The sequence below is a fragment of the Macaca mulatta genome, chromosome 11 (assembly GCF_049350105.2).
Source record: "Macaca mulatta isolate MMU2019108-1 chromosome 11, T2T-MMU8v2.0, whole genome shotgun sequence".
Classification (NCBI taxonomy): domain Eukaryota; kingdom Metazoa; phylum Chordata; class Mammalia; order Primates; family Cercopithecidae; genus Macaca; species Macaca mulatta.
In genome coordinates, this window is record NC_133416.1 from 123,351,755 (window position 1) to 123,375,521 (window position 23,767).

Genomic DNA, 23,767 nt, shown 5'->3' on the forward strand with positions numbered 1-23,767 from the left:
AAATACTAATGCTTCAATCTGAAAACCATGTGTTTCCAAATGAGAGTCACAGATAACTTACATGATTTTTCATTTGCTAATGAGATTCCCTGTGATCGATGATTTCCCACACAATGAAAGGAAAACATGACAGCAGAGAATTGCATGAAGTAGTGTTTTCACTCAGTTTTTTAAGTATTGTGGCAGAGATGGGAGATACACACAGAGTCCCTCCAAGATTAGGCAGTATAGAAAGTATTTCCACACGGTTATAGGAAGAGATGAGAGAGAAGGTGTGCCTTTGCTAAGGAAGACCTAACTGATACATGGGAATATGTTGACTCAACAGTAGCCTATATAGAGGCACAAAGTCCTTGGTTCTCAAACGTTTTTGGGTCATGGATCTACAGTTTTTTAAAAAATTGGCGGGGCACGGTGGATCACCCCTGTAATCTCAGCACTTTGGGAGGCCGAGACGGGTGGATCACCTGAGGTCAGGAGTTTGAGACCAGCCTGGCCAACATAGTGAAACCCCGTGTCTACTAAAAATACAAAAATTACCTGGGTATTGTGCTGGGCACCTGTAATCCCAGCTACTCGGGAGGCTGGAGCAAGAGAATCGCTTGAACCCAGGAGGTAGAGACAGCAGTGAACCAAGATCACACCACTGCACTCTGGCCTGTGTGAAGAGGGAGACTCCGTCTCAAAAAAAAAAAAAAAAAAAAAATTAATGAGCTAGGCATGGTGGCTCAGGCCCGTAATCCCAGCACTCTGGGGGGCCAAAGTGGAAGAACAGCTTGAGGCCAGGAGTTTGACACCAGACTGGGCAACACAGTGGAACCCTGTATCTACAAAAAACAAAAATTAGCTGGGTGTGGTCACGTACACCTGTAGTCCCAGCTACTCAGGATTCAGGGATCTGAAGTGGACAGATCACTGGAGCCCAGGAGGTCGAGGCTGCAATGAGCTGTGATGGCACCCTTGCACCCCCGCCAGGGTGACAGAGCGAGATCCTGCCTCAAAAACAAAACAACAACAAAAATTAATGAAAGTCATTATAAATTCTTTCCTCAGAAAAACGTGTGGAATAGCAAAACATCGTTCACAATTACATAGGGTTGGTAAACTATGAAGCATGTCCTTGGCTCTGAATTTCTATATTAAATACTACCACTAATGTCTATTAACCCTGCTTTGGCCTGAAATCTCTTTCTTCTCCCTTCTCCTCTAATTTGAATTCTATTCATTCCCTCTGTCCCGAATCAAGCCTGCACACTACTCTAACATCTACAAATCAGCACTTTCACCACTGAGTTGTAATGATTAAGTTCTACAGCTTAAAACTATCAGATAAAACTGATAGTTTTGTCAGGGAATAAAGTACAGACAGTGTCTGTCTTATTCACTGACAATATTCAACAAATATTTAACTACCCATTATGTAACATGCTTAAATGTATGCTCTATATTGGGAGGTGCTCAATAAATATATGAGAAATGAATGCCATATACCAAGGAGTATTTTCCTATTCATGTAATGCTGGTATTTTTCTTGTTTATAATCAGTAATCATGGGTAGTCTTGTACAGTTAGTTGAATTTTCTTATGTGTATGTATTCTCACTAATGCAACATTGGTGTTTGAGGGGAAAAAAATCTACGAACTTCACTTCTTTATAGCCCATCATATCCCACTGAAGATTAAAATCATAGCAGATTCATAGACACTAAAAAATGTTTAGTATGACCAGCACTGCTGCCCAAATGCTTTAATGATATTTTAAAGAATATAATTTGCAAATCTTTTAATGACAGATAATTCTAAGATATAAAAGTTACATCAGAAATATAATTTCCCATTTTTAAACTCTATCAATCTTTGAGGGTCAAAATTTATACTTAACTTCAAAAATAAATAAGTCAAGCAGACACACTCCATCTGCCAAAAATTGTTTCAAATCAATATCATCATAAATAGTGCTAAGACTATGTATCAATTAACCCTGGTTCTCTACTCAGTAAGTAATCACAGTCATTATTATTGAGATTTTCTGAATGACTTCACTTTCCAAATATGATATAATGCTGTAAAGTAGTATAATATTATCTGGCAAGATCATTGTGATGCCAGATTTACAAAATGGTCTTTAAGCAATAGGAAATTATTTCTGTTCCCAATCCCCGCCACTTCCCCAAAATCACTGTTTCAAAAAGAAAAGAGCTGCTGAAAAATGAAAATGAAATCAGGCTGTGTGTATGTGTGTACCTAATGTTTCTGTGTCATGCCATATGGCTCTGAATAATTAAGCACAAATGCAGCCTGATTCCGAAGTTGGCACCCCCAAACTCTAATCCCAAAGCCACAGGCAGATCTGACGTAAGATTACAAACGTCACCAGAGCAGCCACAGCCTAGCTCAGGAAGCCATTTCCCAGATGAGACAGTTGGGAGGTATAGAAGGCAGCCCACCACTAGCTCTGTTCTTTTCTGGGCCCTTCAAATTATTTAAGTATGACAGTTTTGATAGATTTCACTATCATAACTGCAACAAAATTACATCTTCTGTTAACCATGGAGTTACAGGGCAGTTCATATAGAATAATTTTACATTACTTCATACTAGAATATCTCCACCAGCATCAAAGCCTTTTGCTCACCATTCCAATCCAAATCAAACATATATGCAAAGAAGTCTCCTTCCTAGAAACTACAATGCTCCCAAATCCTAAGCAAATAAAATAAACCTACATAATCAAGTGGCTGAAGAAACTTTTCCCAAGTGATCCCTATATTTTCATTTTCTTTTTCTATTGAGACAGAGTCTGGCTCTGTCACCCAGCCTGGAGTGTAGGGGTGTGATCTCGGCTCACTGCAACCTCTGCCTCCCAGGTTCAAGCGATTCTCCTGCCTCAGCCTCCTGAATAGCTGGGATTACAGACACGACCCCCCACGCCTGGCCTATTTTTGTATTTTTAGTAGAGATGGGGTTTCACCATGTTGGTCAGGCTGGTCTTGAACTCCTGACCTCATGATCCACCTGCCTCAGCCTCCCAAAGTGCTAGGAGTAAAGGCATGAGCCACCGCGCCAGGCGATCCCTATATTTTCATAACTTTAGGCTACTACTGTGCCCTAGTGGATATAATCTCCTCTCGCCAGGCAAGCCCTATTAATCCCATCCTCTCTAACATGCCTGTCCTGTTAGCCTCTTTCACAGGCCTAGCCTCACCTGAAATGTCCATTCTAATGTAATTTCAAAAACTTTATCTCTCCTCTAGTTTTATATTTTTAGTGTCCAATCTCATTCTCCAACTACCAAATTATGTACTTATTTATTTATGTTTAGAGACAGAGTCTCACTCTGTTGCCCAGGGTGGAGTGCTGTGGCAGATCAGAGCTCACTACAGCCTCAAACTCCTGGGCTCAAGCCATCCTCCTGCCTTGGCCCCGCAAAGAGCTGGGACTACAAGTGCACATGTCACCACAATCAGCTAATTTTTATTTTTTATTTCTTTACTGTTAATTTATTTTTATTTAGAGATGGGGGTCTCACTTTGTCGCCCAGGCTGGTCTCAAACTCCTGGCCTCAAGCAATCCTCCTGACTCAGCCTCCTGAGTAGCTAGGCTTAGAAAGGCAAAAGCCGCTGCTCCCAGATCAATTTTGTTTTTTTTAATTTAAAGTCTTAATTCCTTCCCTTGACCAAAAAATATCCAATAAATATCTGATTAGTCTCAGGTTGAATGTTTCTTTCTAGACATTTACAAACAGACATTTGCTTTCAGTCACTTGTGTCTACGGTATTTGTACTGTCTCTTTCATTAAAGTATATGCTCCTTAAGTCTAAAGACTCATTCTCCTACTTTCTTTAGAGAAATAAACACTGTTATTTCAATAAAGTTGTTATTTATTGATTACTGATTTCTTGCTCCTGTTATCACATTATACCCAAGGACTCTCAATGTTACAGTATTACCTCACGATTTCTTCAACTAGGGTGGTACATCCCACCCTGCTCCAGTGAATATGTAATTCTGAAATCCCTTCACCACCACATCCAAGGCCATTGTTCATTTGCTTTTTTTTTTTTTTTTTTTTGAGATGGAGTTTCACTCTTGTCACCCAGGTTGGAGTGCAATGGCACAATCTCGGCTCACTGCAACCTCCGCCTCCCGGGTTCAAGTGATTCTCCTGCCTCAGCCTCCTGAGTAGCTGGGATTACAGGCATGCACCACCACACCTAATTTTGCATTTTTAGTAGAGACAGAGTTTCATCACGTTGGTCAGGCTGGTCTCAAACTCCTGACCTCAGGTGATCCACCTGTCTCGGCCTCCCAAAGTGCTGGGACTATACAGGCATGAGCCACGTGCCCGGCCTCATTTGCCCCTTGATAATCACCTCTATTGCATCACCTGCATTACAATAACACAACATATTAAAAGATAGGAAGAGACAAATATAATGCTATTGTTATCATAATTGTAATTCCAATTTTCCCCACATTATTTTCACTGTATTTTCCACGTAAAATATCTTAACTCTAAACACTGAATCTTGGCAAATAGAGCAGCTTTGGGCCAAAGGCAATTTTATAGCTGTGTTATAAACTATCATGGGGTAAATACACTAACAACCCATTAGTACAGCAGCAGCAGCTGACTGCTCTTAAGAGCCGTTATGTTTTACAAATATCAGATACCCACAGATTAAAGTCTCCCTAAGTAAGTATGGACATGATAAAGCATAACAACTTCAAAAGACCCAAGTAATCTTCTCTTGTATGCAAAGCAATCATTTGCATTTTAGAGGGAAAAAAAATGAGCTTTCTATTGAAATTAACTTATATATTTTATTCTAAAAAGTTAAGAAAATTTAAAGTATACTACTGCACATAATGCCAATTTGACAGCACCGTGTCAGACCTTTTAAATATTTCTACATAGCTAGAAAAGCAAGACTTTCCTAAGTCCCATATGTGGTACAAATCACTGAAGCACTAAGAAAAACTCTTCAGAAGTTTTTGAACTGCACATATTTTCTGGCTTTTTAAAACCTTTTACCTCCAATATTTTATTTTGATAGAGTTAGGTGAAAAGGATATGGTATATTATGAAAACTTATACTAACTATCCTAACAAAATAACAGCCATTAGGTCTGCAATACTAAAAATGCCAAATGAAGAAACCCTTGAAAAATGACAGCAGATTTTTTCTTCCCAACATCTATTGATAGCCAAAGTACTTTCCCCTAAGGAGTGTGAGGCAATCTGAACTTAAAATACAAAGTGTAACCTTTGAGAAGTTCATCATAAATACCTAACAAAATTTCCCTAAATTGAAGACTGATGAAGAACAGTCTGAACTGGTGCATTATTAGAAAGGGGGGAAGGATAGAAAGAAGTAGAGGGGACTAGCAGAGACTCTACATAAGTAAAAACTACATTAATGGTATTTTATCATTCCGGGCATTTTTCAAACAAAAAAAAGATAAGTGATCATTAAGAAAATAGGAAGCACATTTACTTTCTCAAAAGAGAGGAAAAACAAGCGTAATTGCATGATCTAAAACTATAAAATTCAGAATGTCTAAATACTCTCAGATACTGAAATTCTGACAAATTACAAATTAAAAAATGACAAAAAGAAGTCAATAAGACTCAGTTTTAAAAACCAGGTATAAATATAGCCATAGGTATGTTTCAGAAACGTATCTGTTTCAGTAACATAACTGGCCAGCTGTCTGAAAGACAGATTACAGTAACAGAAGGCGAAGATAACTCAATTAAGAGGTATGGTAGATATATTCTTTTCCCAAACGTACACTATCCCAATGTATATACTATATAAATAAATGCTATCCCTTTCTGTCCCACTGATATCAAGCCTGGCCATGTACTTTCGGTATCTTCCTACTGAAAGATGATACCTTGCCATGCATTAGATTTTAAGCTTGGTGCTGAATGTCTCGGCCAATGAAATGTGAGCAGAAATGGGACATACCATTTCCAAGCAAAAGCATTAATGGGCGACTATGTGCTCCGCCACTGCTCTGTGCTCTCTACCATGGACCCACCAAGTCCTACTCAGGAGGGTGCCCTGTCAACATGAGTTGCGGAAGGAAGAGGATATAGTACTATAATCAATTACTCACAATGAACACGAAATAAACCTCTATTGGATGAGCTAGTAAGATCTTTCAGGTCTTCTGTTACTACTGCATAACTGAGCCTAACCTGACTGAATACGTCATAAAACATTTATGGTATCCTGAAGCAGGCCAAAATGAAGAGAATGTGACCAATTGGATGGACATCTGGAAGGCAGGCAAGAAAAGGCGAGGAATTCAACATTATATATTAAGAACCACAAACAGAAAAAGAAAAATTCAGGAGGGTCGAGATATCAAAAAGGCCATCACATGGATGCAGAACTGGTTGCGTTATAAATGATCCCAAAGAACAGAGTTAACAAAGAAATGAAAGTTAGAGGAAGACGGACTTCTGCTCAGTGTAAGACTTTCTAATATTAAGTACTCTTTAAAGATAAAAAGAACTCTTTGGGAAACTGTGCTTAACAAAAAGTATATATCCAGTAAAAAAGATATAACGCCAGGTGCAGTGGCTCACGCCTATAGTCCCAGCAGTGTGGGAGGCCGAGGTGGGCAAATCACTTGAGGTCAGGAATTCAAGGCCAGCCTGGCCAACATGGTGATACCCCATCTCTACTAAAAATACAAAAATTAGCCAGGTGTGGTGGTGGGTACCTGTAATCCCAGCTACTGGGGAGGATGAGGCAGGAGAATCGCTTGAAACCGGGAGGCAGAGGTTGCAGTTAGCCAAGATCGCGCCACTGGACTCCAGCCCAGGGAACAGAGCGAGACTATGTCTCAAAAAAAAGAGGGGAAAAAAAAAAGATACTATAGAAAGGGATTCCAGAATTACTTGGGCAAATGGGATTCCAGAATTAGCTGGGTAAATGGACTATGTGACTTTTAATGTTTGTCTCCAACTCTGAAAAGGTAGTATCAACACTTCTGTTAGCTAGTATCAACAGCAGTTAACCATTTATTGAGCTCTTAAAATGAGAAAGGTACTGTGCTGAGCCAAAGAACCCCTCCATCACCATGTTACTGGTGAAGGAACACGAGCTCAGCAGGCTTTAGTCACTGGCATGTGTCACACACTTAACTGGCAGAACTGAGACCCAAAATATCTCTTATCTCTGAAGGAAGTGAAGAAAAGGACTTAAACAAACATGTACCCCGAAAAAGAGACATAAAATTAAAGCTAACTATGTTCTCTTCTGTCTGATATCTTTATGGAAAATGCTCTTGAGTAAGTAGCAGTGACCTTTTCGGTGTTTTTAATGGACTGATGACCCTAGCCAGATATATACAATATAGTTTCAACAAACACTGAAGAGTTACAGGAGAACTGAGTAAGTGAAAGATGAAAATATTTGAAGTCACATTACTGTAGAATTTAAAATATTCTACACAGCATCAATATAAAATTAGCTCAGCACCAATCAATAGCAATGACAAATGAAATTGTATTAATCTGTGAGAAATTTCCTTAATTTCTATAGTAAAATTATTTTTCAATAACTCACTTCAGCGACATTATTCTGTATACAATAGAAATTGCAGCCTTTTGGAAAGAAGGTCAATTTATATGGCTCCTGCTTAGCTGTGAGAGATTCTCAAGGTAGTAAATGAAATTCCCTTTTAATTAAACCTATCTTAGGCTTAAAAAATAAAAAGCAGAAATAATAGATCACAATACAAACTGTTAACATGCGAACTAAGGAAAAAACGGCTGGGGATCCACAAACACTCTCCAAGTGATAAAGTCCTTGATGATCTGTTTTAATAACCTCAGTTCGGCTGGGCGCCGTGGCTAATGCCTATAATCCCAGCACTTTGGGGGGCCAAGGAGGGAGGATCACAAGGTCAGGAGTTCGAGACCAGCCTAGCCAATATGGTAAAATCCCATCTATACTAAAAATACAAAAATTAGCTGGGCATGGTGGCACGCGCCTGTAGTCCCAGCTGCTCAGGAGGCTGAGGCAGGAGAATTGCTTGAACCTGGGAGGCAGAGGTTGCAGTGAGCCAAGATCATGCCACTGCACTCCAGTCTGGGCAACAGAGTGAGACTCCGTCTCAAAACAAACAAACAAACAAAAACCCTCAGTTGTAGCTTTCAAGCCAGAAACTCTCAATATCCACATCTTATCTGAATAGAAATGAAAAGACATAACATAAAATTGCCAGGAATTAGATAGTAAACTGTATCTCGATAAATTCATATTATACACAGATTTTTCAAAGACTACAATAAACAGTTGTACAGATATCCAATACTTTGGCTTCCCTGGGTCTCACTGGAAGAATTGTTGTGGGCCACACATAAAATATATTCTACCACTAACACTAACAATAGCTGAGCTTTTATATAAAAAAAAGGGGGGGGGGGCGGAAGCCGTGCATAATTTTCATTATATCTACCACCACAGATAAGCAAGCATATATTAGTCCTTCCAACTTCTATTGACAATGAATAAACGGAGCCAACAACAATTATTTAAATTTGCTTTCCTATCTCATAAGCAGGGTAATTTTCATTCACAGAACAAAGCTACACTAAGTTTGATAAGAGAAAATTATCTTAAAGAACAACAGGATTAGTACCATTTTTCAGAAGAATCTGAAGTCATCCATACAAACTGTACAAAGATGGTTTGTTTGATCATTATTTCCTAAAAGAAAAGATGTTTTATTTGTTTGAAAATTAGCTCCTGTAGGAGGGTTCAAATAGAGCATTCTGGAACTACTTTAATGAAATTTGAAAGAATACAAATCAAAGTATGTAAAATAAATTTACAGTGAAAATAGTTACTGGCATTAACAGTATGGGAGGCATTATGTGGCACACATGATATATATTTATTATCCAGCAAAAGCTCACAGTACATGGTGTCCTGTACTTAATTATTATATGTTAACTAAGGCTTAGTGAGATTAGGGTAACTGTCCAAGAAACAGACCCTGAAATAAAGCCAAGGAATACTAATATTCTTTAGAACTATCCCAAACTTTATATGTCATAATTAATTTCCTGTCTTTGTTTGTTTGTTTGTTTGACACAGGGTCTCACTCTGTTACCCAGGCTAGAGTGTGGTGGAATGAACACAGCTCACTGCAGCCTCAACCTCCTGGGCTCAAGCAATCTTCCCACCTCAACCTCACAAGCAGCTGGGACCAGAGGCGCACACCATCATGCTTGGCTAACTTTTAAAATTTTTGTAGAGGCATGGTCTCACCATGTTGCCCAGGCCGACAATTTTCTTATAAATAATAAAGTTTAATTTGACCTGACTTCAATTTCCAACAAAAATTCTGAATTCATGAGCTAAAAATAAATGAATTACCTGCATTTCCCCTCCCTCCCAGTTTTTCTGCTCTTCTAATTGTCTTTCAACAAAGAAACATGCTACCATTGCCAGTACAAAACTTAAAAGAATATAATTCATCTTCGCATTTGTTCGTATGCTTCTGAAAGGAATAAATCTTGATATTTAAAAAAACACACAGTGAGCTACAATTTTAAAATATACTTTGTTCCACATACCTTATAACTTTGTATAAAAAGAATTGTGCTTAAAGGTGTGTTAATTATTGCAGAGATATCAAGAGCTTTATTCTGGTACAGGATTATGGCAACATTAAGTTTTCTACATTTTCTTGGATAGAGTTTGTGTGTACTTTTTTTGTTCTACAGTGGGAGACAGAATTACCAACTATTTCGAATACTTAAGAGTACTCAACTCTTAAATCAATGGTTCCACATTCATACTATGCCTTAGTAACAGATGATTTCTATGTCTACTCCAAATCACAGATTTGGAGGAGTACTCAGAGAAGCTATAGTTGAGAATGAGAAATAGAGGAATCTTCGGTGAGAAAAGTCTTTCTGAGCAACTGAAATAACATATCAACTGTAGCTCAAGTATCCTAAGCAGTTATATTATAGCGGTAACCACCCTAGCAAACAGCTTGGATAAGAAACTGGAAGTCCTTTCAGCTTTGATTACCTAAAAGTACTACATATAGATTCAGGAAGAGAAGTAAAAAGTTTTTCTCATACAAGCTCTTAATGAACCCATTCTTTGTCAGCTACTTCTCCCCTCAAAATACTATTCAGAGCCTGGAACATATCCTTATGCCAGAAAGTAAGGGGATGCTCCAAGGATGGGATCGTGTCAAAAGGACATAGGAGTGAGCCATGACAAAGAGGCTTCCTCTGACCAAACCTGGAAGAATTTAAGCACCAAAATAAATGATGGTAAAAATCAACTATAATCCATTGAATAAAATAACAACCCATGGGTTCCAATTTACATAGCAAGATAAATAAATAGGGAAATAAAATGGAAGAAAATGAAAAAGTTCTTCCTTACAACAGGATGCTGACTAATAAAAGTAGAAAGAGTGGTGGCATTTGAAAATTAACATTACAACCATAATGGTAATAAATGATTTAAGCAAGGACTACCAATATAGGCTAAAACAAATAAATGAAAATTTGATGAGAAATAGAATAATTACACAATCTCATTGTATCTGGCCACAAATTACTTATTAATTACAAATAACAAAATTGACAAAAATAATAGTTAACAAAATACTTACTAGTTTATAGCGGAGAAACTTGACAGAACATTACCTCAGTCAAGTGACAGAACATGTTAACATCACTAATAATGGGACACTGATGATATGAGCCTACTGAAAATACAACATAACTTCTATGGTATTCCTACTACTAATAAAAAGCATAACCTGAATTTAAGCATGAGAAAACTATCTACAACTGAAAATCAATATAAGGTTTGAACTCATCAAAAATATCGATGTCAAGAAAGAAAAAAAAGGCTAAGGAACTGTTCTGGATTTAAAGAGACATGAAAACTAAATATAATGTATGATCAAGGATTGAATCTTAGGGGGTTAAGCTATAATGGATGTACCTGGGACAACTGATGACATCTGAATTGAACTAGGGGTTAGATAATGGCATTTTATCAATGTTAAATTTCCTAATTTTTATTATCGTACTGTACTAACATACCTTTGTCCTTAGGAAATATACACCAAATACTTAACGGTAAAAAAGAACATCAAGCTTGAGCTTACAAATATACAAATGGTTTAGGGAATACATTTTGAAAATAAAAAGTACCGTTAAAGGGCAGGGAATATGGGAGTTCTTTGTACCATTCCCAAAACTTCTCTAAATTTCAAATTATATCAATAGAAAGAGAAACTAAAGATTTATATAATTTAATTTTCATACTAGTAATAAATCACTGCAAGTGAAAAGTTTTTGAAAATTACAGGAAACTGTCAGTATCTAGCAATATACTTGGTTGTCTGCAAACCACTGTCTGCTGTTCCTTCTCTTACCTTTCTAACAGATTGTGGATCGCTTTGAAGAGCAGCGTCCTACATTCATAGGAAAGGCCATTTTCCCAGAGTCCTTCTTCCACAACTGAAAAAAATAAAGAAAAAAGAAAAAAACAAAACAGTAAAAAGGACATCCAAATAAAAAGAAACTTTTGAAACATTTTTCTAAAGCAAAGTTCATGAGTTAATTTAAATGACTTAAATAATCTCACACTGAAACAGAGAGTGGAATTTAAGTATTTGCCCAAAGTTATAAAATACTTATGTACAAAAAAGAGTAATGTGTCTTGGTTTTAAAGTCTGAAATATGAGGCATGGTGCAACACTCCTCCCATAAATGTCTTTACAATCTGCTTCTTGAAAGTTTAAAATCATTTAAAATTCTCAAAGTAATCTACTTAAGAGTATCACAAAGACTAATTTTGTTAAAGTTCTATTTAAAGGTAAAAAAGAATGTTACAAATCAATAGTAAAGTTATAAAATGTTTTATAGAGGGAAAATCAAAAGGAAAAAATTCCAGAAGTGTCAGATTGACACAAATGTCTTTACATGTTTTGAAGGTCTAAAGGACATGATTTTAGAGACTGTCAGGAAATCACATCTTCCCAGAATATCAAATTTATTTCCTAAATTTATAATTTTGTTATTGTTTGACATTTTGTGAAGTATCTTGTTTGCCTCTGAAATTTCAACACTGAGCAACAAGTAACTCCAACACCAAAAGAATCCAACGTCTTAACAATGCCCCATGCATTCCTAAAATTACTTTTATTTTCATAAATATATAAAGATACAAAATGTCCTAAAAGACAATTAATTTCCTTTTAAATTACACCAGTTCAATGCAAGATAGCAAAAAATTGGAAGGATGAAAACATTTACAGAAGAAAAATTTCCTCTCTTTACTTGTTATCTTGACAAAAGCACTCAGAGGAGAAAATTCTGACAGAATTAAAACACACATTATATCCACAAGGCATATTTAATGCTTTTACCACACCAGCAGACATACCAAAATGCATCTCCATATTCTCAAATCAGACAGCATTTGAAAAACTACATTCGGCCTTTTATCTATTAGACTTTCTGAAAATTACAAAGCTGAATTTTTTTTTCTTGGTTATGTCAAATAACTTTTTGTCTTCCTGCCTATGTGGCTAATCCTGATTTACCAAATTTTCCCAAAGCAATCTCTGTCTAAAACAGTTATGTTATTTATAGCAAGAGAAATAAAGTACAGCAAAGAGAAAAACATTCCTGCTAACAACTGGGAGTCTTTGCTCAAGACAAAACATTCCGAAATTTCCAACAATGCTCTGCAGGTATCATGAATCTATGTTCCCTCTGACACATTTATCCTTTGGGTAGAACTTTTCTGGGTTTGAAAGAGAGTTACTATCTCAATAAAAAGAACACCCCACATTAATTTGCTTTTCTTTCCGAATGTATTTCACTGACCCTGAGGCACCATCAAGTTTAAGATACACCATTATTTTGCAAACCACCAGGAGAAGAGGGGAAGGTGACAAACTATAACATCATTCCTAACACTTACAATTTTCACTTTCCAATTATTCAAAGAGCTCCTTTAAACTTATTGAGTCCTATTCATCATATTCCACTATTATGCATACATAAAACAGATCATATAAGCAAAATAAATTAGTTAAAAATTCCTTGGCCGGGCGCGGTGGCTCATGCCTGTAATCCCAGCACTTTGGGAGGCCGAGACGGGCGGATCACAAGGTCAGGAGATCGAGACCACGGTGAAACCCCGCCTCTACTAAAAATACAAAAAATTAGCCGGGCGCGGTTGTGGGCGCCTGTAGTCCCAACTACTCAGGAGGCTGAGGCAGGAGAATGGCGTGAACCCGGGAGGCGGAGCTTGCAGTGAGCCGAGATCGCGCCACTGCACTCCAGCCTGGGCGACAGAGCGAGATTCCGTCTCAAAAAAAAAAAAAAAAAAAAAAAAAAAAAAAAAAAAATTCCTAAAACTACATCAATATTCCAAGTCTACCTCTTCTGAATCACTCTTCAACCCAGTCACTGGTGCAGTATTTTCCTACATAATCATTCTCTGTGCCATAAAGAGTGCTGGTGATGCAGCATTTGTGAAGAGTGTGCCACTTTTATTTCCAGAGTTTTCTTCCACTGGTGACACCTATTCAGCCCACTGTTTTAAACTTCTGATATTAAAATCTTCAAATATACTTTAAAATAGGGGGCTGGATGTGGTGGCTCACAACTGTAATCCCAACATTTTGCGAGGCCGAGGCAGAAGGATTGCTTGAGCTCAGGAGATCAAGACCAGCCTGGGCAATACAGCCAATTCCTGCCTCTACAAAAAAAAAATTAAAAATTGGCCAGGTGTACTGGTGCACACCTGTTGTCCCAAGTACTCTGCAGGCTGAGGTGGGAGGATTGCTTGAGCCCAGCAGGGTCAAGGCTGCGATGAGCCATGATCATGCCACCACTGCACTCCAGCCTGCGTGACAGAGTGAAAGGCTGTCTCAAAAATAAATAAATAAAAAGGAAGGAGGGAGGGAGAAAGAGAGTGGGGGAGGAAGGGGAGAAGAGGGAGAGGGGAGTGGGGGGGAGAGGGGAGGGGAAGAGGGAGAGAGAAGGGGGGAGAGAGAGAAAGAAGGGAGATAAAAATAGAATAACTAGTCCCAATAAATCCCTAAGCCAAATTATCAACATTATGTCTCCTGCTACAACCACCCTTTTTGATTATTTTGATATACTTTATGGCAAATCCCACTCTTAAATACTTCAGTGTGCATCAAATCATATTCTAAGCAAGGTCTGCCAATTATCTCTTAAGTTTTCTTTGATCAAGTACTGCCCATTTCCTTTTTTTAAAACATGCAGTTGACTTGGTGAAGAAACCAGATTACTTGTCTTAATATCTCATATTCACATCTAATTCCTTCCTCATGATATCATCATTTTGCAAGTTTTAATGTTGGTGTTACCTTGACCTTGTCAGAGGATGTCAAAGGAAAGTTTACCAACAGCAAACTCTCTGAAATCATTCTCAAATACTTTGTCAAATGAAATACTGAGGTGTTACAGCTCTCCAGGCATGCACTGTGGAACACTGAACAATGAGCATGCACAGGCAATGTCAACTTTATCACAATTGCTGTATGGCTGACACGATTTTAATATATCATTAAAATTTAATGCTGATTTCTACAATTTTAAAATAGAACCTAGAATAGACTTATTTCTTCAAAAAAAGAACAACAACCACCAAAAAAACACTTAAGAGAGTAATTAACCAAAACCTACAATTAACATCATACTTAGTGGCAAAAGACTGAATGAACGGTAAGGATATCTGCTCTCATTATTCCTATCCCACAGTATACTTGAATTTCATCCAATACAATAGGGCAAGAAAAAGAAACAACAGGCATACAGATTGGAACGGAAGAAATAATTGTCTCTATTTACATATGACATGACTGTCTATTAGAAAATCCTAAAGAATCAACAGAAAAAATCTACTAGAACTAAAACAGAGTTTAGCCAAATCACTGAATACAAGGTCAATAGACAAAAAACAATCACATTTCTATATTTAGGAATCAGTAATTAGAAACTGAAATTTTTTAAAGTACCATTTACAGTAGCACCAAAACCCATAAAATCTTTGGGTATAAATCTTACAAAATATGCTGAAACTACAACACTAACAAAAGAAATAAAAAAGATAAATTGACCACAAACTAGAAAAATTCTTGATGCCAATTCTTCTCAAACCAATCTATAGAACCAACTCAATTCCAATAAAAAATCCCTGCAGAATGTTTTATAGAAATAGACTAGCTAAGTCTATATATTTATATGAAAAGATAAAGGAACTAGAATCACCAGAACAATGTGGTAAAAGAAAAATACAGAAGTACTTACATCAATCCAGTTCTAGGTTTATTATGAATTAGGATGGAGTAAGCAAGCCAGCACAGTACTGTAGAAAGGATATACATCAATAGAACTGAGTTCAGGAATTGAGCCACAAATTCATTTTTTTAATTCAACAAAGGTGCCAAGGCAATTCAGTCAATTCAGTAAAGGAAGAAATGAAAAAGAACCTCAAATTACACAGAAAAAGTAACTCAAAATGAGATCACAGACCTGAACACAAAACCTAAATCTGATATTTCTAAAATACATAGGAGATAAATTTTGGGAGCTTAGGGTAGACAAAAATTTATTAGATATGACACCAAAAGCATGATCCATAAAAGAAAAACTGATAAACAGAGTTTCATCAAAATGAAGAACTTCGGCTCTTCAAAAAATATGGGAAAGTTATGTTAAGCTATGGAAAAGACATGCCACAGATGGGGAATAAACAGTTACAAATCACATATCTGACAAGGACTTGTATTCAGAATACGTTACTTTTTTTTTTAATCTCAAAACTTAACTACCAAAAAAAACCACAATTTTTAAATGGGCAAAAGATTTGAACAGACGGTTCACCAAATAAGACACTAGATGAATGGCAAATAAGTATATGAAAAAGTGCTCAACACCTCATTAGTCATTAAGGAAATGTAAATTAAAATCACAATGTGATATCATTATCCATTAAAATGGCTTAAAAGAAAAACTGACAATTCTACGTGCTGATTAACATATAGAATACAGTAGCCAGAACTGTCATATTCTGCTGGCTGGAATGCAAAAACAGCACAGCCACTTTGGAAAAGGTGCCTTTGGCAATATTTTGTAAAGTTAAACATACACTTACCATACAACCCAGCAATATCCCTTTGTAATATTGTGAAATATATATTTGGTCCTGTTTCCTGACATATAGCTCCTAAAATCCTTGAAACCTCTAGAGTGCTAAGAATGTTTTTTGTACACTAGTGGCTAAAGAAATGACAGGGGGCCTAGCTAGCCTCAGGATGAGGGCTGATTATCAGGGAAATAATCATGTGACCAGAGGGTTAGAACTTTCTATCTCAGCTCCCTATTCCCCAACCCCCACCCTGACCTCTAGGGAAAAGGCTGAAAGTTCAGTTGATCACTAATGGACAATTAACAATGATTTAATGAATCAAGCCTACATGATTATATAATGAAGCTTTCATAAAAACCCAAAAAGGCTGAGTTCTGACAGCTTCAAAATAACTGGTCACATGGAGGTTCTTGGAGGGTGGCGCACTCAGAGAAGGCATGGAAGCTCCTGCCCCTCCCTACATACCCTGCCCTATGCGTCTCTTCCATTTGGCTGTTTTCTGTACCCTGTGTAATAAACCAGTAAACTTAAGTAAAATTTTCCCCTGAGTTCTGTGAGCCATTCTAGCAAATTAACAGAACCCAAGGAGGGGGTTGTAGGAACCCCAGATTTACAGTCAATTGGTCAGAATCTTTGGAAGTCCAGACTTACTCCTGGCATCTGAAGTCCCACAGTCCTGTGGGACTAAGCCCTCAACCCGTAAGATGGGATGCTATCTCCAGGTAGACAGTGTCAGAATTGAATTGAATTAGAGGACACCCAGGTAGTGCCCCCTGCAGAACTGACTGATTACCTGATGCAGGGGAAACCCCTGGCTCTCCACCTCTGCAACATTTGGTCACAGAAGTGTTTTGTGTTGTGCGAGTACAGTAGGAGAAAAAGAGGTTGTTTTTCCCTAGAACCTTACATCCTTCTAGGTATATACTCAAGTTTGGAGGATGTAAAGGTTATAGGAAAAAACAAACTCTTTCTCCTACTGTACTCTCACAACACAAAACACTTAAACTACAGCAAATGTTTATAGTAGTTGTATTTGCAAATGCCAAAACCTGGAAACCATCCAAATGTCTCTCAACAGGGGGAAAAACAATGAAATATCTATACAATGGGCTACTACCCAGAAATAAAAAGGAACTTCCAATAAAAGAAAAAATATGCATGAATCTCATTATTCTAAGTAAAAAGAAGCCATACTCAAAAGACTATATGTTGTATGATTCATTCATACAACATTCTCGCAAAAGGCAAACGTAAGGTACTGTAAACTTTTCAATGGTTTCCAGGGATGGAGGTGGTGAGACAGGTTGATACCAAAGGGACACTGGAAATTTCAGGGGTGAAAGAACCACTCTGTATCTTGATTATAGCGGTAGTTACACACCTGCATACATTTGTGCAAACTTGTAGAAATATTATTTACTAAATCATGTATTATTTACTAAATATGGTAAACTTTACTCACAATCTTTTACTGTTCTAAATTATGAAAACTCATTTTACTATTGGGCCAAGTTTCTAGACTTAAACCATCATGAATATGCTAATATTGACCTCTTTGTTTTCTTAGTGTTGAAAATGAGAACAGCATGTAATCAAAAGGACTCCTACTCTAAATTTATATATAAAAAGCATTTTTTTTTAAATCCAAAAGACTTGGTATTTCTGTGATTAACCTGCATTCATAAAGTATTAAAAGCAAAAAAAAAAAAAAAAAAAAGGTTGAGCAATTAACAAGGAAATTCAGACTGAAGTAACTGTTCCTAGAGCCCAACGTACCACAGTTACATTCTTTACTTCATATCAAATACTGTATATGATGCAAATGTAACAAAATATAAACACCTTAAGGCAATTTTTTAATTTTTTGAGACAGGGTCTAGGTCTTTCACCCAGGCTAGAGTGCAGTTATATGATAACAGCTCACTGAAGCCTCGACCTCCCAGCCTCAAGCAATCCTCCTACCTCAGTCTCCCAACTTGCTGGGAGTTACAGGCATAGGCCACCATGTCCAGTTACTTTTTTATTTTTTTGTAGAGATGGGGTCTTACCATGTTGCCCAGGCCCAGGCTGCTCTTGAACCCCTGAGCTCAGACTCCCAAAGTGCTGGGATTACAGGTGTGAGCCACTGCACCCAGTCAAAATTTTTATTTTTTAAATGCTAAAAATTATTTTGAAAAATAATTTTACGGTCATTCTCATCTGTTCCTTTATATTCTATAAATATATAACATATAAATTAACACAAAGTTTGGCCACTAAGTTAATATAAAATAGGAAAGTAGTAACACAAAATAAAACAAATCATACTACATTAAGCCCTTTCTAGGGAAAGTATACTAAAGCTTAGAAAACAATAGAAAATTATAAATTATAAGTTAACAAAATTTAAATATAAATCAGTAGAGATAATTTTAAAAGTATACAGTGTTTGGATTTAAATTTCCTATGTCTTATATACGGTACTCAAAATTACATACTAAAGATTCAAGAGTAATCAACTGATTATAAACAAAATTATCATAAGCCAATAACCACTCTAATAAATACTATCAATTTAGGCTATGAAATTAAGGATAATGCATTAATTTGCTGCCTCTTTCAATCTACTAACAAACACATTTGTCAAACAGAATGTAAATCAGACCATCCCTTTTTTTCTCATGATCAGAGTTTCCAAAAATATAGGAGCAGCATTATATGTTTCAATAAATCTCTAAAATTTCAAAATAAGTTAAATCTGCAAAGACATGCTTGGAATCTAATAACAGATAATTTGATCAAAATTAACTAGACAACAGTTCTTGACCGTGTTACGTGTCAAGCACCAGGCTAGGAACCAGGAATGCTCTCAAAAAGCTAATACATGTACGTGCAAACCACTGGGAGGCAAAAACTATTCTGAATACTTTGCAGAACAGTTACTAAGCATAAAATGTCTTATATTTTAAATTAACAATTAAATAACATATAATCAAGGTTGGTTTTCTATCCAGAAAACAATCGTTCTTATTTTATTTTATGTGCCAAGCTTTGAATTAGGCACTACATATAAATGGGGAGGAGGGGAGACTACTCACCACAACACTGTGAGACAAAGTAAGAGACATCCGGCACACTTTTGTCACTCAGTGTTGGGCTTCTTCCTTATCACTAAGAGTCCCGGTTGGGATCAAACATAATCACCCCTAATGGAAACTAAAAATACTGATTCTCTCTTTTCCATCATCTCCTACAGTGTAGACAAGGACATATTATTCTAACCCCTACCAGATGCTCCTGGTCCACACCTTTGACTCTGAATCCAGGGACAAAAAGGAAGTCGATGGAGATATCTTTCTGACAGCTCTAGAAACAGAGGCTTCCAGATGAAGTTCCTGGTACTGAAGTGCTTGGTGGTAGCTAACAGTAGCTTTTTTATTGAACCAGTTCTGTAGCGCTAATCGTAAAAGGGCCAGTTTGAAGCTAAGAACTCTGATGAATACAGTTGATTCTAATCTCCATTTTATAAACGAGAAAACTAACAATCTTAAGAAGGCACAGTGCCTTACACCTGTAATCCTACCACTTTGGAAGATCAAGTGGTAGGATTGCAAGACTCCAGCTCTAAAAAAAAACTTTAAAAACTTAGCTGGATGTGGTGGCACGGGCCTGTAGTCTTAGCTTCCTGGGAGGCTGAGGCAGAAGGCTCACTTGAGTCAAAGAGTTTGAGGCTGCAGTAAGCTATGATAGCAAGCCACTGTACTCCAGCCTAGGCAAGAGAAAGACCCCATATCTTAAAAAAAAAAAAAAAATTTATATATATATACATATATATATATATATAAAAAAATAAAATGAAACTTGTCCAAAGTCACATAACTAATAGGTCTTAAGAATCTGTAGTCAAACTGAGCTACAGTCATCAGCATAAAGGGATCAAATGCTTTTATATCTACTACTACAAATAATAAATATATTAATTATTCCATTCACTGAATTCCTCAAGGGGAAGCAATTTATTTTCATGGCTGCTGTGGCTAGAACTTCTCGGATATTCATAAACATGCATAGAGTTGACTTGATTATGTATATTTTAAAATGTCATTGAAATTAGCACCAATCTAAAATTTCCTCACATCTACTTAAAGAGGATTAGTGGTACAGATGGGATTCAAATCCAAATGTTCTGACTCTGACACCCATGCTCTTTCCACTATACAACACTTAGTGTTAAGCAAATCCACTCACTCAACCCTTCTTTAACCATTCTTTTATTCTTAGCACTGGATAGAAAGGCAATGTTAACACTGAAGTTAAATTCTCCTTTGGTTCCAAAATTTGAACCTAAAATTAATGTGTTCTAGTTACATGTAACTTTTTCAAAGGCTAAGTCAGACAAAACCACATTTTGGCTTTTTAAAATAATTTCTCTCTCTCTCTCATACACACACACACACACACACACACACACACACACACAGAGAGAGAGAGAGAGAGAGAGAGAGAGAGAGAGAGAGAGAGAGAGAGAGAATGTTCTTCAGGGGAAAATACATAAAGAGGGACAAAGTAGTTAGCCTACGTTTCTACACATGAAATGCATTCTCCCTTTCAAGGCAGCCTGAGAGAAAAACGACTACCAAAAAGTCTATAAGAAGGTCCTATCTTTATGAAACCCACATCTCTCCACAGCATGCTGTCTCCATTCCAAAAGAAAAAATAAATAAATAAAAAACAGGAAAAAAAAGCCTTTCTAATTCCTTTGATCTTTCCAGTTTCAAGTTAAATGCTTATAATACCTTAAGGATATAAAGTAGCAATAAGACTATCTCTATAGACTATGTTTATAAGTCTAATTATGTATAATGGGAGAATTTTCCTAAAATTTTGTTGGTCTCAAAAGATAAAGAACCAAGAGATCTAAAATGCATGTAAATAAATGTGTGACAACAGTCAATCAAAACGAGGAATTTCTAAATTAAAATATTCTCCTGCTGTTATTTTGTCTATTACAGTCAGATTAAAAACTAAAACTAAGTACTACTACAGCTGCCTATTTACGAAGAAAAACCATTCTGGCACTAAAGTTATCTCACTTAAATTTAAAAAGCTATAATAAGAATGTGTTTACATTGCTGTTACTCAACGTCTTTTACTATAGTTATCCTCATAATCAAATATTTAAACTGCAAAAGTAGTATATAAATTTTTTTAACAGAAAAGACAGTGTTTATAAAGGACAAATTTTAAATGGTAGTAATTTAATGCTTAGTACCCAAATAATTTTTCAAAATCTTCGTCAATTGTCATATAACTTCTTACGTATGTCTCCTTACAGAATTAATAAGCTTATTTGAAAGAAAAATACACATAAAAGGTTCAGGGGGAAAAAAGTCAATATGGCAAAATATCAAAGCAGCATATACTTCAATGATTTTGTGTTTCCCAGCAGAGATCTTGGAAAGATATCCCTTCCAATTCCATAAATGAAACTGACATACTTTACTTGAAGTGGAAAAAAACGAGAGGAGGGAGAATGGAATAGGGTAGGGAGGAGCATAAAGATTGTGAAACCTTGAAGAAAATCAAGCTCATGCTTTTAGAATTCAGGTCACCCAGCCTTACACAGTTTAAAAGTAGAATTACTTTCAAAGAATACATATTTCCTCTGAGCTATGATACATATTTCCTTTTAATAAATCATATTGCAGCAACAGCTGAAATGAACGTCTAGACATCAAAAACACTTCTTACTCCCACCTACTGCTTTTTTACCTCAGGCATCAAAACTAATGAAACCTATTATCCAGAACATTGAGTTCAGCAACCGCATTGGCCACTGCAAATATTGGAGGGGGGGGAGGGGCACTTTCAGGGATGGCACTCCTTATTCAGCCATTAAAATTATTGAAAATCAAATTTCATTCAAAACTCCAGAAATACAAGTAAAGGAAGGCACACGAAACAAGGACATTGTTTCCTAGTTAGATTTCAGTAACTAACAGCTAAAGACAGCATAGCTCTGAATCCAAGGTTTATCATTTGCCCACTGCCTTTGTTTTCAATTTCTACCTTAAACATATAAAACGCACTGTAGTGTTAAAAAAAAAAAAATCTTCTGAATTATTAAATCTACTTCCGAAAACTACACTAACCAGATATTACAACAAGAAAACATGTATCCACTTAATCTAACTGCAGCAAATGAAGGATACCAAGATAAATAAACGATTTTGAAGTATCTGCTTTCTTAAAAACTGACTTACCAAAGAAATTGAGTAAAAGGAGCACAGTGCTACATTAATTGTGAAATATAGCACTTCACACACAAAAAAATCCAATGACTTACAACACTACACTACCATGACTGATCAATTTATGCTGCCATCAGTGGCCTGGTAGAATCTATATTTGAGGTCATTAATAACTAAATGGATGTATTACTTATATCAACTTCAATCAATTTAGAGCTCTGATTTCTTGAATTGCTCATGAGTGTAAAATATTCAGTATCACTTAACAAATCTATGTTGGAAACGGATTGTAACCTTCCCGATGTCAATTCATCAAACAAATAAGAATCATGGATAGAAAATACATACTAAAATGCTCCATTTATTTCAACCTATTTGCAACCTTAAATGATTACAAATATTGATACTATTTGGCAGACAGAAGCACAACTGCAATTCAAAATTGTAACAGTATAATATATTCCTAAGGAATCAGCATGGGTTCTCTGCCAGTTGCAGGATAACCAGAATTTTAATGACAGTTTCTACACAGCATTGTAGCAGTTGAGACACCACCCAAGTTAGCATTTCAATGGATCACAAGACTCCCTGTAAAGCCAGCAAACTTTAAATTGAAGGAAACCATAAAACTAAATTTCGAGATAAACTGTACAAGGCCTTCAAAAGACAACTGCTATAGAAAACAGGCTGCAATGTTACTTTAATAGCTGCACATTGAAAAAGAAATCCTGCACAATGGCTGTTACTGACTTCTCAAAACCAAATTTGTCCCCATTTGCTACTTCTTTCAAATATTTTAAAACATGATTACCATTTTTAATCTTTAAAACTATTAACATGCTCTTAATATGCTCTAGAAGGTATAAGCAAGCGTCTAGAAGGATTAAAATTAACAGTTATCTCTGCTAGAATAATGATTGTTTTCTCCTTTACCTCTTTGAGTATTTTCCAGATTTCATGACAGGCATTACTTTTATAAGCCTACATCACATTTGAAATAAATTTTTAAAATAAGGCTACTATATTAAACAAGGCTGTATGTTCAGAAATTACAAGGAAGACCAATATTTTTAAAACAGGAATCATCACAAGATAAATTTTGAGATGGAAAAGCAGACATGTGATTCAGTTAGAACATATACATTTAAATTCATCAATGCTACAAATAAACATTTTATAAGCTTCCTCTAGGACAATGATTTTAATAAAGATGACTCAACTATTGATTTCAACACTGGCACAATTGAGCAGTAAAAATTTAAAATATCTCCTTCCACTCTTCAGACACAAACTAATTTGAATAAAAAACACACGCACATGCACACACACGTGCACACA

At 36.3% G+C, this 23,767-nt stretch overlaps 1 protein-coding gene across 4 annotated transcripts in view; it reads right to left on the reverse strand.

Annotated features, from left to right (window-relative positions):
* The window catches only part of MED13L (mediator complex subunit 13L), a 319,067-nt gene that overhangs the window by 141,857 nt on the left and 153,443 nt on the right, over positions 1 to 23,767 (reverse strand). For 3 of the 4 annotated variants that reach the window (NM_001261532.1, XM_077952955.1, XM_015152845.3), the window contains 1 exon segment: positions 11,440 to 11,524. The exons of the other annotated variant lie outside the window; for it this stretch is intronic. In NM_001261532.1, the coding sequence (NP_001248461.1) occupies positions 11,440 to 11,524 (85 nt within the window). 4 annotated transcript variants of the gene reach the window in all.